This window comes from Heteronotia binoei, chromosome 10 (genome assembly GCF_032191835.1).
Source record: "Heteronotia binoei isolate CCM8104 ecotype False Entrance Well chromosome 10, APGP_CSIRO_Hbin_v1, whole genome shotgun sequence".
Lineage (NCBI taxonomy): Eukaryota > Metazoa > Chordata > Lepidosauria > Squamata > Gekkonidae > Heteronotia > Heteronotia binoei.
This window is the reverse complement of record NC_083232.1, coordinates 97,837,016-97,850,048: the sequence shown is the minus strand read 5'-3', so window position 1 is coordinate 97,850,048 and position 13,033 is coordinate 97,837,016. Positions and strand designations below refer to the sequence as shown.

Below are 13,033 nucleotides of genomic sequence, written 5' to 3'. Positions count from 1 at the left end.
GCTGTGAGAGCCCTCTCAGCCCCACCCACCTCACAGGGTGTCTGTTGTGTGTGTGGGGGGTGGGGGGTAGGTAAAGGAGATTGTGACCGTTTTGAGACTGAGATTCAGAGTATAGGGCAGGATAAAAATCCAATGGTGGTGTTGTCGTCATCTTCTTCATCTCCTTCTTCGTCTCCTTCTTCTTCTTCACAATCTCAGTCTCCTTCTGATTTCTGGGTTGCTGTCTCTCTTTTCGTTGATGAGCAGGGCAAGGAACATCTTTTCTTCCTCCCCTCCCTCTGCTACTTGTCCTCTGCACTGACTACAACTCCTTGAGGGAATTGTTTCTAGTTCCTCTGTGAAATGCCCTGCACAGGGATGGGGGCAGTAACATCCTGTTTCCAGGGGATTAATACTCACTTTTTGATGCCCCATATGAATACAGGATTATGTTTCTATGCTAAACGCTCTGTTAAGCACATCCCATATTGAAGAACCTGACTCCAGCCCCTTGTTCAAAACAGCTATTACCATTTAAGTTAGCATTCTCGGTTTTTATGTCGTTCCCATTATCAGGATGCAGAATGATCTTGGCCTGAACCAATGGACGTATATGAACAGCGACTGACAGCTACTTCTTAATGGGTTTGAGCATTTAATAGGGGCTGTACCAGTGCAGCACTTCTGAGAAATAAGGCACGCCGCCATTGGCTCCCTGTCCATTTTATGCACTGAGAGAAAAAAAAAAACCTGAAGTAAAAAGAGTGGGATATTCCCGGCAAAAAGAATACAAGGGGATAAAATGAGGGCAGTACCACTTTGTATATGTTCTGGTTTAGGAGTGCTGGATTTTAATACATCATGTTTAATATATCAAGAAATAGAGTTTTTCTGACTTCACTTGCTGACTAATTGGGTGTCAAAACTGTGAGGTACAATTTGATCTCTCTTCCAAAGTCTGCAGAAAGTAAGGCAATCCACGGCCAATAGAATGGAGGGATGTGGCAGATCAGGGCGGCCTCAGCCTTTTAGTGCCTGAAGACATCTCTGGAATTCTGACACGGTGGCTGCCACAAAATGGCTGCCCCTGCCGGTGGATCCAGCTGCAAAATGGCTGCTGCAGCTTACCCTCAGTCATTCAGTGAAGATCCATGTGCTGTGGTAGCAGCTGCTGCAAAATAACATTTTTTTAAAAAAATCTGTTTTAAAAAAAAGGTAAAAGTGCAAGCACCAGTCATCTCTGACTCTGGAGTGACGTTGCATCACGACGTTTTCACGGCAGACTTTTTACAGGGTGGTTTGCCATTGCCTTCCCCAGTCATCTACACTTTCTCCCCAGCAAACCGGGTACTCATTTTACCGACCTCGGAAGGACGGAAGGCTGAGTCAACCTTTAGCCGGCTACCTGAACCCAGCTTCCGCCGGGATCGAACTCAGGTCATGAGCAGACCTTAGGACTGCAGTACTGCAGCTATACCAGTCTGCGCCACAGGGCTGCTTTAAAGCAAATCAAGTCTCTAGTGGCTAACCAGAAGCCCTGCTGGGAAAAGCCCTGCCATGCGCCACCTGCTTTCTAAAACCACCTGGTAGACACCAGAAAAGGTGTCGGTGGGCACCACAATGGGGATCCCTGTGGCAGACAGATTCCACGAGGGTCGATAGATTCCTTCGCATCCGCTGGAGCAATTCTGGATTTGCAACCAAAATCCATTCTTGCAAAATGCAGGTGAGCATCGACTATGTATGCACACACTGAAAGTCCACCATGGCAAGAAATGGAATACACATCTGTGCAGAGAAATTGCTGGTGGTTTTTCCCAGATGCGTGTCACAATTTTCTGTTCTGGCCTTGCAGGGGGGGGGGAGCTATTTTGTTCAAGGAAATACGCAGATGAATATTGGAGTTTGGAGAAGACCACAGACACAGGGCTGTTCATTAGCCGAGAGCCCAGACTTGTTAAGTTTCACATTGGCATGCTGTCCTAACCTAGCATTATCACCGGAACTCCCTCTGCCCAAGTACATGGCTTCCTTCGATCCATAATAGATGCAAGGCAAGTACTGAGTTGTAACACTCTGCAACCCCTTGCTGATCGTTGTATTGCATTTGAGGTACTAAACTTTGTGATTAACCACGGACTGCTCAGAGTGCCTGGAATTATGGGCTTTTATAATTAACCTTGTGGTCTACATTAATGAGATTTTGTCCTCTTCGCATTCTGTTTAATGTTCTGTGTAATATGAAAACGTGAATACGCTGGCACCAAAGGAGTTGGTTCAATAAAACCTTGACCGTTTTCAGATCTCCTGTCCTCTCATATCTACAGACAGACTCTACCACCAAACATGACAAGCACAGGATGGTTTTGTTAATTTTTTTTCCTAGACTAGAACTCACTGTCTTTATAAAAAGGTGGGGGAAACATCCAACGCATTTCCATACATTAGAAAGCATTACCAAGAGGACATCTACTCCTTTCCTTTGCAAAAGGGGTGTTTATTTGGGGGGGGGGATCAAGTTACTACTAACGTATTGTGGTCCCATAGGGTTTCGAGGCAAGAGAAGACAACGACAACATTGGATTTATATTCCACCCTCCACTCAAGAGACTCAGAGCGGCTCACAATCTCCTTTATCTTCCACCCCCGCAACAAACACCCTGTGAGGCAGATGGGGCTGAGAGAGAGAGATGATTGTGTTAACTGATGTTTTATATAGAGTGTCATATAGAGTTTTAACAATTGTATTATGTTTCATTGCACTATGTCCCTTAATTCCTGCTTGAGTTCTGTTAAGCCAGTAGAAGTTAAGAGAAGATAAAGGATAAGATGTAGGGTCTGTTTCTGCCCAAGTTGAGGTGAAAAGTTGAGTTCTGTTAAGCTAGTAGAAGTTAAGAGAAGACTTTCCAGGACAAATGTAAGTAAAGATAAAGGATAAGATGTGGGGCGCGTTTTTGCCCAAGTTGAGGCTGATTTCACTCCCCCACCCCCACTTCCAAGTGGGGAGGGGAGCAAAACAGATTGCTGAAAATGCCTGCAGCCACTTTAGCCTAACAGCAGACAGATGCCTCCATCCCCTTGTTAGGCTACAATGACTGCAAGCCATTTCACAATCCCTTTAGCTTCCCCTCCCTTTAGTGACAAGCCAGCCTGAAGCTCCACCCCAGCTGGGTGAGGGGGCACAAACAGACGTCAAATAAAATAGAGAGAATCGTCTCTTGAGGGATGCCGCATGCCAGAGGATAACGTGGTAAGAACCCCTCCCGAGCACCATCCTCTGTCCCCGACCGTGGAGAAATTAGACCAGCCACCACGTATCCCCACAGTTATTCTGCAATGTGTTTCCTTTCATTTGTAGTTTGATCTTAAGTGCACCACCTCGGTTTCCAGCGCTCTAATCAAGAGTGTCATTCCAGAATAAGGGGCAGATGATTTCAAAGGTGAAGGTAGAAGATTCAAAAATCCACCCTTTGGAACATTTTTAGGATAAACTAAAAAGATCTGAAAATCTGGAGTAAAGCCCGCATGCTTATTTTTCAATATTAAACTTCCTAGCACCTATAGCATTAAGGTCATCAGGAAAACAGCCTGCAAACACAAACGAAGCTGCCTTCTACTGAATCAGACTACTGGTACTGTCTACTGGCAGAGACTCTGCAGAGTCTCAGGAAGAGGTCTTCCTTATTATCAACTGTGATCCTTCCACTGGAAATGCCTGGGACTGAATCTGATGTCTTTTGCCTGCCAAGCAGATGCTCTCCCACTGAGCCACAGCCAAAGGGAAAGGACCCCTCCCTACCCTTTGCTGCCAACCCCATTATGAGAGCCCCCACAGCTGTATTAAGGGAAGAACCAAAACTGCCCTTAATGTTGAGAAACCCTCGAGCTTCTCTGCTTTCAGCTGCAAGGACATTATATGCGCAGTTACGGAAGCAAGATAAAATACCAGAGAAATGGGACTGGATTTTAAAAGTTATGTCTTGGAGTGAAATGGACAAACTTACAAGAATCTTAAAAGACTATGATTTAGAGAAGTTCAGAAAAGAATGGCAGAAATTCCAGAAATATGTTGAAAAACACTGGAAGGTAAAGGGACACTTAGTGATTTTTGATAATAGTTGAAATGTGGTGCATCAATGGACTAAAATTTTTAAAGGAATAATTTTCCTGGGTTTAAGGTGTAAAGAAAAAGTGAAGATGGATTTATAGACTTTAACTTTCTTATTTTGTTGTTTTTATTTTTTTGTAGTTATAAAGATTTAAAATGGAGATTCTTGATTGGATAAAATTACCTTGTATTTTTTTTTTTATAATTTTAAGTAAACACCGGCGGGAGTCAAGAAAAGGGTGGGAGAGGAGGAGGGGGGGGAAGTGTGAGGTATTGTTGTCAATTGGTATTATTCTTTGTTTTCCTCGGAAATAGTACAACAATATATTGCAGATCAATAAAATTGTTTTAAACGGAGAAACTCTCGAGCTTCTTGAGCAGAACAGGCGATCCTGAAGGAAGGGAGGGGAAACTGTACAACGCCTGAAAAGTGAAGGTTAAAGGGGAATAAATAGAATCTGTGACCATCACATAAACACATGAAGCTGCCTTATCCAAGGTCAGCATTGTCTACCCAGACTGGCAGCTGCTCTTCAGGGTCTCAGGCAGAGGTCTTTCACATCACCTGGCCCTTTGAAGTATAGATGCTAGGGCCTTCTGCATGCCAAGAAGATGCTCTACCATTGAGCCAACATGCTGCTGAACTATCTAAAAAGGCATGATGGCTCATCGTTGGTGTATGGCCTGATTATCATTGTTCAATATATTCACAAGCTTTATTTTTTCATTTCCTTCCCATGACTAGGAGTACTTGGAAAACTGCCAATTCTAACAGTAAGAGATCGCGTACAAAATTAAAACAAAAATGCTTATCCTGGATGGCACATCTCTTGTGCCAGCTCAGAAGGTGAGGAGTCTGGGTGTGATACCGGATGCCACTCTTTCTATGGAGGCCCAGATCACAGCAGTTGCGCGATCTGCCTTTTACCATCTTCGGCAGGCCAAGCAACTAGCGCCCTACCTGGTTCCTCGGGACTTAGCTACAGTGATCCATGCAACAGTCACTTCCAGGCTGGACTACTGTAACTCGCTTTATGTAGGCTTGCCCTTGAGGTTGACCCGGAAACTCCAGCTGGTGCAGAATGCTGACTGAATCGCCTGTACGGGTGAGCAGTCAACCGATGCTGCGCAGTCTGCACTGGCTACCAATTGAGCACTGGATCTGCTTCAAGGTGTTAGTACTGACGTTTAAGGCCTTGTGCGGCCTGGGACCGGCATACCTGAGGGACCATCTCTTTCCATACGAGCCCCGGAGGCCATTATGATCGGCCACTCAACATCTTCTGACCATCCCTGGCCCAAGGGACGTTCACCTTGCCTCAACCAGCGTCAGGGCTTTTTTGGCCCTGGCCCCGACCTGGTGGAATCAGCTCCCTATGGAGGTTCGGGCCCTCTCAGATTTGCTGCCATTCCAGAGGGCCTGTAAGACGGAGCTGTTTCACCAGGCCTTTGGCTGAGGCGGGCGGGCATCCTTATCTTGCTACATCTAACTGGCCTCCCAACACGGACTACCATCTGGACTGGAGGGAAAATCGGGCTGATATAGTTGACATCTTTTGGACACCTAAGCTGTGAATTTAAGTGTCCACACAATCCACGCTGCGTTAAATTAAATCTGAGCTACCGGTTTAACTGTTTAACTTTTTAATATGTTCAATTGTCCAATTGTTTTACTGTTTATTTATTGATTGTTGTATTGTAGCTGTTGGTTTTAATTGTTTGACATGTTGGAATCCACCCTGAGCCCATTATGGGAAAGGGCAGAAGAAAGAAAGAAAGAAAGAAAGAAAGAAAGAAAGAAAGAAAGAAAGAAAGAAAGAAAGAAAGAAAGAAAGAAAGAAAGAAAGAAAGAAAGAAAGAAAGAAAGAAAGAAAGAAAGAAAGAAAGAAAGAAAGAAAGAAAGAAAGAAAGAAAGAAAGAAAGAAGGAAAACCCACACGCACTCCCTGTAAACAGCACATCACATAGAGACTTCTGTACCTGTATCGGACATGCTCAATAGTGTCGTAGGTCAATTTGCTACTGATGCTCTGGCTGTGAGGGTTGCCTAGAAGGTGCAAGAGAGAGACGATTGATTCACAGACTGACACTGCATGTGGTTCTCAAAGCAATGCCTCAAGGAACCCTTTGGGGCTGTTTGGTGCAGATGTGAGTTGGAACACAGAATTCACTGCTCTGCTCTGTAGTTCTCAATGGCAGATTTTCTCAACGAAAGTAGTTGAAAGCAAGGGATGGCAGACAGCAAAGCTCCCACAAAATGAAAGGATGGAATCAGTTACCATTACAAAATAAATTCCTGGAGCCTGCTCACATTAAATTCAAACGTAACCCATGCCAATCAAGCCACTGCTGGTGGATTTTGGCAGAGCACTTTGAAGATAATTTCAGAGGATAGCCGTATTGGTCCATAATAGAACAGCTAGATTTGCATCCAATAGCACCTTCAAGACCAACATGATCTTGAGGGGCTAAGATTATGAGAGTCTAAGTTCCCTTTGTCAAGTATCTGATGAAGGCAGCATTGACTCCTGAAAGCTCATACCTCAGAAATTCTGTTGGTCACTAAGGTGCTCTGGACTCAAACCTAGCCTTCACTGCTCTGAATATTTGAATCTGGATTCTTTCTCTTAAAAGGAAAGACTTTTATTTTTCCAATATGTGGAATGCTTGACAATCAAGTTCTGTTCTATCACCAGGAGCTCTGTGTGAAGACTGGTGTTGTCTACACAGGGCCATAGTCAGGAATTCTTTTTTTTTCCCACAGGGGGAGCACTAATAAAATGAAATTAAAAATTAATTTCATTTAAATTTAATTTAATTGACGGGGAGGGAGAGAGAGAGGAGGAGCTCCTTACCTTCTCACGGTGGGCAGGCCGTGGCAGGGGACGACCTCACTGCTTGCATCATGACACCATGACGTCATGACCCCAGCACTGAGCTACCCTGCGGCTGCCCGGACGCAGGCGTAGTGAGGCACCTAACTGGGGCAGGCTCCCTCCCAACGGCCAACAAGAGGAAGTGTGGGGAGGCTGCAGGGCCCCCTCCCGCGGGAAGAACCAGCAAGCAAGGTTGCCTGGCGACTGCCCGCCAGATAACGTGTCAGTGCGGGGCTGCCGCAAGGTGCCCCAGCCTTACTCTCCTCAAAACACCGCCCAAGTTTCAAAAGGATTCAAAAGAAGGTGCCCCTTATACTTCATTATTTCCAGTGAAGGGAAGGCATTTAAAAGGTGCGAGGTCCCTTTAAACGTGATGGCCAGAACTCCCTTTGGAGTTCAGTTAAGCTTATCATAACCTTGCTCCTGGTTCCACCCCCAAAGCCCCCAGATATTTCTTGAATCGGACTTGGCAACCCTAGCATTTTTGCAGCTTCCAGCTTCTGTGCCTGAACAAACTGGGGGGGGGGGGGGGGAGATGCCTCTGTCAAAGTACTTGCTGCTATTCCCAATAGGGAAGAAGGCTCTGGAAACCATGAGAACCAGGAGCTGCCAATGCTGCTGAGACATCCAGTGTTACCAACTGTTAAATAACAGCCTCTGTTAGGAACTGGTTTCCAGTCAAGACCTCAGGGAGACGGCAAAAGCAAACAACAGAATTCCCAGCAACACAAAACAGAGAAGGCGTTGCCTTACGTTGTTCAGTTCTTTCTTACCATAAACATTTGCACTGAGGTCCTCAGAGAAAGCTTTCAGTAAACTCTGCGGGAAGAGCGTCGTGCCAGCATGGTCAAGGTAAGTCATTCCTGCAAGGCAACCGATAAAAACATATCACACGCCGAGCCTTCATGTTCCAACAGCAGGAAATCTCAGAATTAAAACGATGGGTTTAAAGGAATATGCAGTCCGCAGAAGAAAAGCCGCTTGAAAGAAAGCTTTTTAAAAATTATCTCCTTCCTATGGCCACTCAGGCCCATGTTAACAATATGCCCTACTGCACTACTGGATGTGGTGCTGTATTGTGGTACTATTTTTGTGCTATACCACCTTGCTGTCATATCATCTTGCTGAATCATCTTGTTGCACTTGACTGAATGCTGTAATTGGTTTTATTGTGATTTTATTTCTATTTGATGTACTCCACTCTGAGCCCCCAAACGGGGGAATGGGTGGAATATAAATTAATAATAATAATAATAATAATAATAATAATAATAATAATAATAATAATAATAATAATAATAATAATAATAATAATAATAATAATAATGTCCAAAGCTCAAGGTAACATTTACTATCACTCTAGAATGGGGACAGGTGGCTTCTTTGTACTTGTGTAAGGGGGAGTTAACTCTGTATTCAAGAAAGCTGGTGCCACGTACTTCCCAATATGGCCGTTATATGCAGAATCCAAATGGAAGTTAAAATCCAAGAATGGAATCTCTCTGTGTGCTACAGCTTGAACCACTTTATGAAGGAAGCTGAGGAGCTAAAGATCTTATGGGCTTCTGGACTGCCTAACCCACCAAAAAAGGGTCCCCCCTCCACGCACACACTTAACCAAAGAAAGCGAGAGAAAAGAGAAATCCTTTCAGGAAGCAGAAGACTCCAGATACATCAGTGCAGCCCACACTTATCCTAATCTAAATGGGGTTTGCTGCATCCAGGCCTCCTTGGTATCGAGCCGGTCCCACCCCGCCTCCTTCACTGTCGCCTTGCCCCACCCTCCCCCAGAGCAGAAAAGCTCCCAAAAATCTAAAAAAGCTGAAGAAATCAAACGCTTTGATAAAAATTCGTAAAATTTATCCAGTATTCACATCTCCCCAAACAGCCAGATCCAGGCGGGCAGCCATGTTGGTCTGAAGCAGCAGAACAAAGTCTGAGTCCAGTCAGGCGCCTTGAAGACCAACAAAGCTTAATTCTGCGTATGAGTTTCCGTGTGCGTGCTCACTTCCTCAGATACATTGAAACAGATGAAAGCTTATATCCAGAATTAAACTTTGTTGGTCCTGAAAGTGCCACCGGACTCAAACTTTGTTCTTATAAAACAGGCCATTATGAAACTCATTGGCTAACTTGGGGCGTTTTCCCACAGAGCTTACCTCGGAGCGACGTCCCTCTTCACCGCGCAGCGTCTGCGCGGATTTCCCACCAACTGCTCCGCAGAACCAGGAAGTGCCAGACCTTTTGCGTCGCAGATGTAAACCGCTAAAAAGCAGTTTACGTTAGCGACGCAAAAGCCGCGGCTCTTCCTGGTTATGCGGAGCAGTTGGTGGGAAATCTGCGCAGACGCTGCGTGGTGAAGAGGGACGTCGCTCCGAGGTAAGCTCTGTGGGAAAACGCCCTTGCTTTTCCAGGTTTCCCATTCTTAAAAATATCAGTTCGCTTTGGCAGCTCTATCATCAATCCATACTGCTTGATTGCCAGGTTCTAATCTAAACTGACTGCACACAGCTCAGAGAAATGACTGCAAAGAAACCAGATGTTGGAAGCATGCGAAGGGTAATTTCACAAGTCATAAATTTTAATTGAAAAATATGTAAGAACCGTGTTTGGGCAGCAGGTATCTGCACCACATATATCACAGGGTCTTTACACGATCATAAGGCTAATTTTAACCTGAATTAAACCTTAAATATACTTCAGCAACATATGCTGCTTGAACCCATCCTCAAAAATTCCCTACAAAACTTCTAAAAAAACCTGCTTTGCTTTCGAACCCAAAACTAAGACTGTAAAGCAGGGACACATAACTTAGATAGTTATATGCAGCAGTAATTTCATAGAAAAAGAGGTGCCGGAGCTCATTAGCACAACTCATTTGCATATCCCACACCCCCCTGACATCATCGGAAGGGGTACTAAATTATATCAGCTCTGCATCTATCTTAAAATGCCTCTTGAATTATAATTGTCATAATAAAACCTTACTCCCATCATACTTTTTAAATCACTTTTTCCTACGTGGCCACCGTGGCGTGATGAAGATTTCCATCGGTCTGCTTTATAGATTTTGGTTATTTTCCCATTTTTTGCAGGGGGAAATATTAGAAAGTTTGTCAAATCTTAAGAGTTCAGCAAATTCTCACAGGAGGTTTGAACAATAAAGCCCAGAAGCAAGTATTGGGTGGGGGGAGGGGGTGGGAGAAAAGAGCACAATAACATTTAGAGGTTTCGGAGCTCTGCTCCTGTGAGCTCCTGCCCAAAATGAGGCCTGGTTATATGGGCCCTGCAGTGGAACTAAGTGGGCCACACTGTGAAAGTATCACATCCCCAGACCCTGTGCAAGATCACCAAAAGGCCCGCCTCATGACATTCAGGGTTTGGGATGCTGGGAATTTCACAATACTTGAGAGGAGTCAAATGCTCTGACCCATATGGCCCAGGCTAACCTAAACCTTTTTCACGCACAGCTCACCTCGCAGTCACAATCCTGTTCCCTCCGCAGCGTCTGTCGGATTTCCCGCCATCTGCACCGGAGTTACAGGAAGTGCCGCGGCTTTTGCGTAGCAAACGTAAACTGTAACTTCGGCGCAGATGGCGGGGAATCCGACCAGACGCTGCGGAGGGAACAGGATTGTGACTGCGAGGTGAGCTGCGTGCGAAAACGGTCCTAGTCTCACTAGATCTTGGACGCTAAGCAGGGTCAGCCCCGGCTAGTACTTGGATGGGAGACCCCCAAGGAAGTCCAGGGTTGCTATGCAGAGGCAGACAATGGCAAGCCACCTCTGTTCATTCCTTGCCTTGAAAAGTCAACGGGGTTGCCCATAAATAAGTTCAGCAGCTTGATTTTAAAAACAGCCAACCCAGCAGTTTATTCTGCCAAAATACCCCAGGCCTAGACAACACCTTTGACAGCCAAATCCCCCAGAGGGGATACACAGGAGGAATAGACGGCTGCAGACATGCTGCCGTGAGAAAAACCACAGAGCGCGCACATCTTGAAATACAGTCAAAAGGGAGGTTCGGGGCTGACATAACAAGTTTCGCCACCCACTCTGCAACAGTTATGCCTATTATTTGGTTTCTTAACTAGAGATGGGCATTCATACCGGGGTCATATCTTTACCAGATACCTGGCCAAATCAGGTGAAATTCAAACATAGTTTATTAGGCAAGGATTACATTACTACAGTGTAGATTCAGGGAGGTAGCCGTGTTGGTCTGAAGGAAAACAATGAAGCTTGAGTCTGGTGGCAAGAAGAAGAAGATATTGGATTTATATCCCGCCCTCCACTCCGAAGAGTCTCAGAGCGGCTCACAATCTCCTTTACCTTCCTCCCCCACAACAGACACCCTGTGAGGTGGGTGGGGCTGGAGAGGGCTCTCACAGCAGCTGCCCTTTCAAGGACAACCTCTGCCAGAGCTATGGCTGACCCAAGGCCATGCTAGCAGGTGCAAGTGGAGGAGTGCGGAATCAAACCCGGTTCTCCCAGATAAGAGTCCGCACGCTTAACCACTACACCAAACTTGCTCTCCATTAAAGACCAATGACGTTTAACTCTGGGTATAAGCTTTCATGTGCATGCATGAGTCAAAGAATTAAACTTCGCCTGTCTTAAAGGGGCCGCTGGACTCAAACTTTGTTCCATTACTACAATGCATTAAGTATGTAGTTATTAGGTTTGCTTTTAATAGTAGAAGAATATGACCTCATCTTAGAGTTTTCTATGACTGTCTTCTTCAGGGTTCCTCCAGTCTCTCTAGCCCAAGGTGCCTCTTCTAAACCTCCCCTGCCTCAGTTCTGCTCAAACATTCCTAAGGCCTCAAAGCCTCAACCATGCCAAAGTTGCAGCGATAATTTCTTTTTTCTCAGCTGAGCCGTATCATCCAGTTTCCAGGCCATCCCCCCTTTGGTTCATCAACATCAGTATTGTCCACTCAAACTTGATTTGATAGACTGATTTGATTTCTAGCCTGCCCTACCCACAAACGGGCTCAAGGCGGGTTACAACATAACCATAAAACAATAAAATATACATTTAAGAATGTTTAAGACTCGCACAATTTGAAACCACCAATCTACAATAAAACAATGGCGACTGCTGACCATGTTCCAATTAGGGTTGCCAAGTCCAAATCAAGACATATCTGGGGACTTTGAGGGTGGAGCCAGGAGTCATTAGGGGTGGAGCCAAGATCAAGGCTGTGACCAGCATAATTGAACTCCAAAGGGATTCTGGCCATCACATTTAAAGGGACCGCACACCTTTTCAATTCCTTCCTTCTATAGGAAATAATGAAGGATAGGGGCACCTTCTTTTGGGGCTCATAGAATTGGACCCCCTGGTCCAATCTTTTTGAAACTTGGGGGGTATTTTGGGGAGAGGCACTAGATGCTATACTGAAAATTTGGTGCATCTACCCCCAAAAAACAGCCCCCCCAGAGCCCCAGATACCCGCAGATCAATTCTCCATGATTTTCTATGGGAATAAATCTCCACAGGGAATAACAGAGTTCCCAGCAGACATTTTCCTCCCCTCCCCCCCCCCGCTTTCTGATGACCCTGAAACGGGGGGAGGGTCTCCAAACCAGGGGATTCCCTGCCCCCACCTGGGGATTGGCAACCCTAGTTCCAATACATTGTCTTCACCACCTGAAGTGTGCATAAATCAGACTTGATTTGCAGAGAAGCAACTGTATAACAGGAGAGAAGACTGATGGATAAATGACACCCTCTGCCGCACTCAAAAGCCCTATGGAGAAAAGCTGTCTTCCAGGCCCTGAGGAACTGCAGAAAGTCCTGCAGGGCCCTAATCTCTAAGGGGAAGCTCATTCCGCCAAGCTGGGGCCAGGGCTGAAAATGCTCTGGCCCTCACTGAAGCAAGGCAGACATCTTTTCGGCTGGGGATCATCAGAAGAAGTTTACCTGCGGAGCGCAAAGCTCAATGGGGCTTGTCTCAGGCTGAGGTCTTTCACATTACTTCCCATCTGATCCTTGACTAGAGACGCCGAGGACTGAACCTGCAACTTTCTACATGCCAAGCAGATGCTCTGCCACTGAGCCGTGTTT

General features: G+C 45.6%; 1 protein-coding gene across 3 annotated transcripts in view; it reads right to left on the bottom strand.

Moving 5' to 3' along the window:
* MOCOS (molybdenum cofactor sulfurase) overlaps positions 1–13,033 on the bottom strand; it is a 194,374-nt gene that overhangs the window by 176,098 nt on the left and 5,243 nt on the right. For all 3 annotated transcript variants that reach the window (XM_060247821.1, XM_060247822.1, XM_060247823.1), the window contains exons 2-3: positions 7,736–7,825; positions 6,067–6,133 (exon numbers count right to left, since the gene is read on the bottom strand). In XM_060247821.1, the coding sequence (XP_060103804.1) occupies positions 6,067–6,133; positions 7,736–7,825 (157 nt within the window). The remainder of the gene's footprint in view (positions 1–6,066; positions 6,134–7,735; positions 7,826–13,033) is intronic.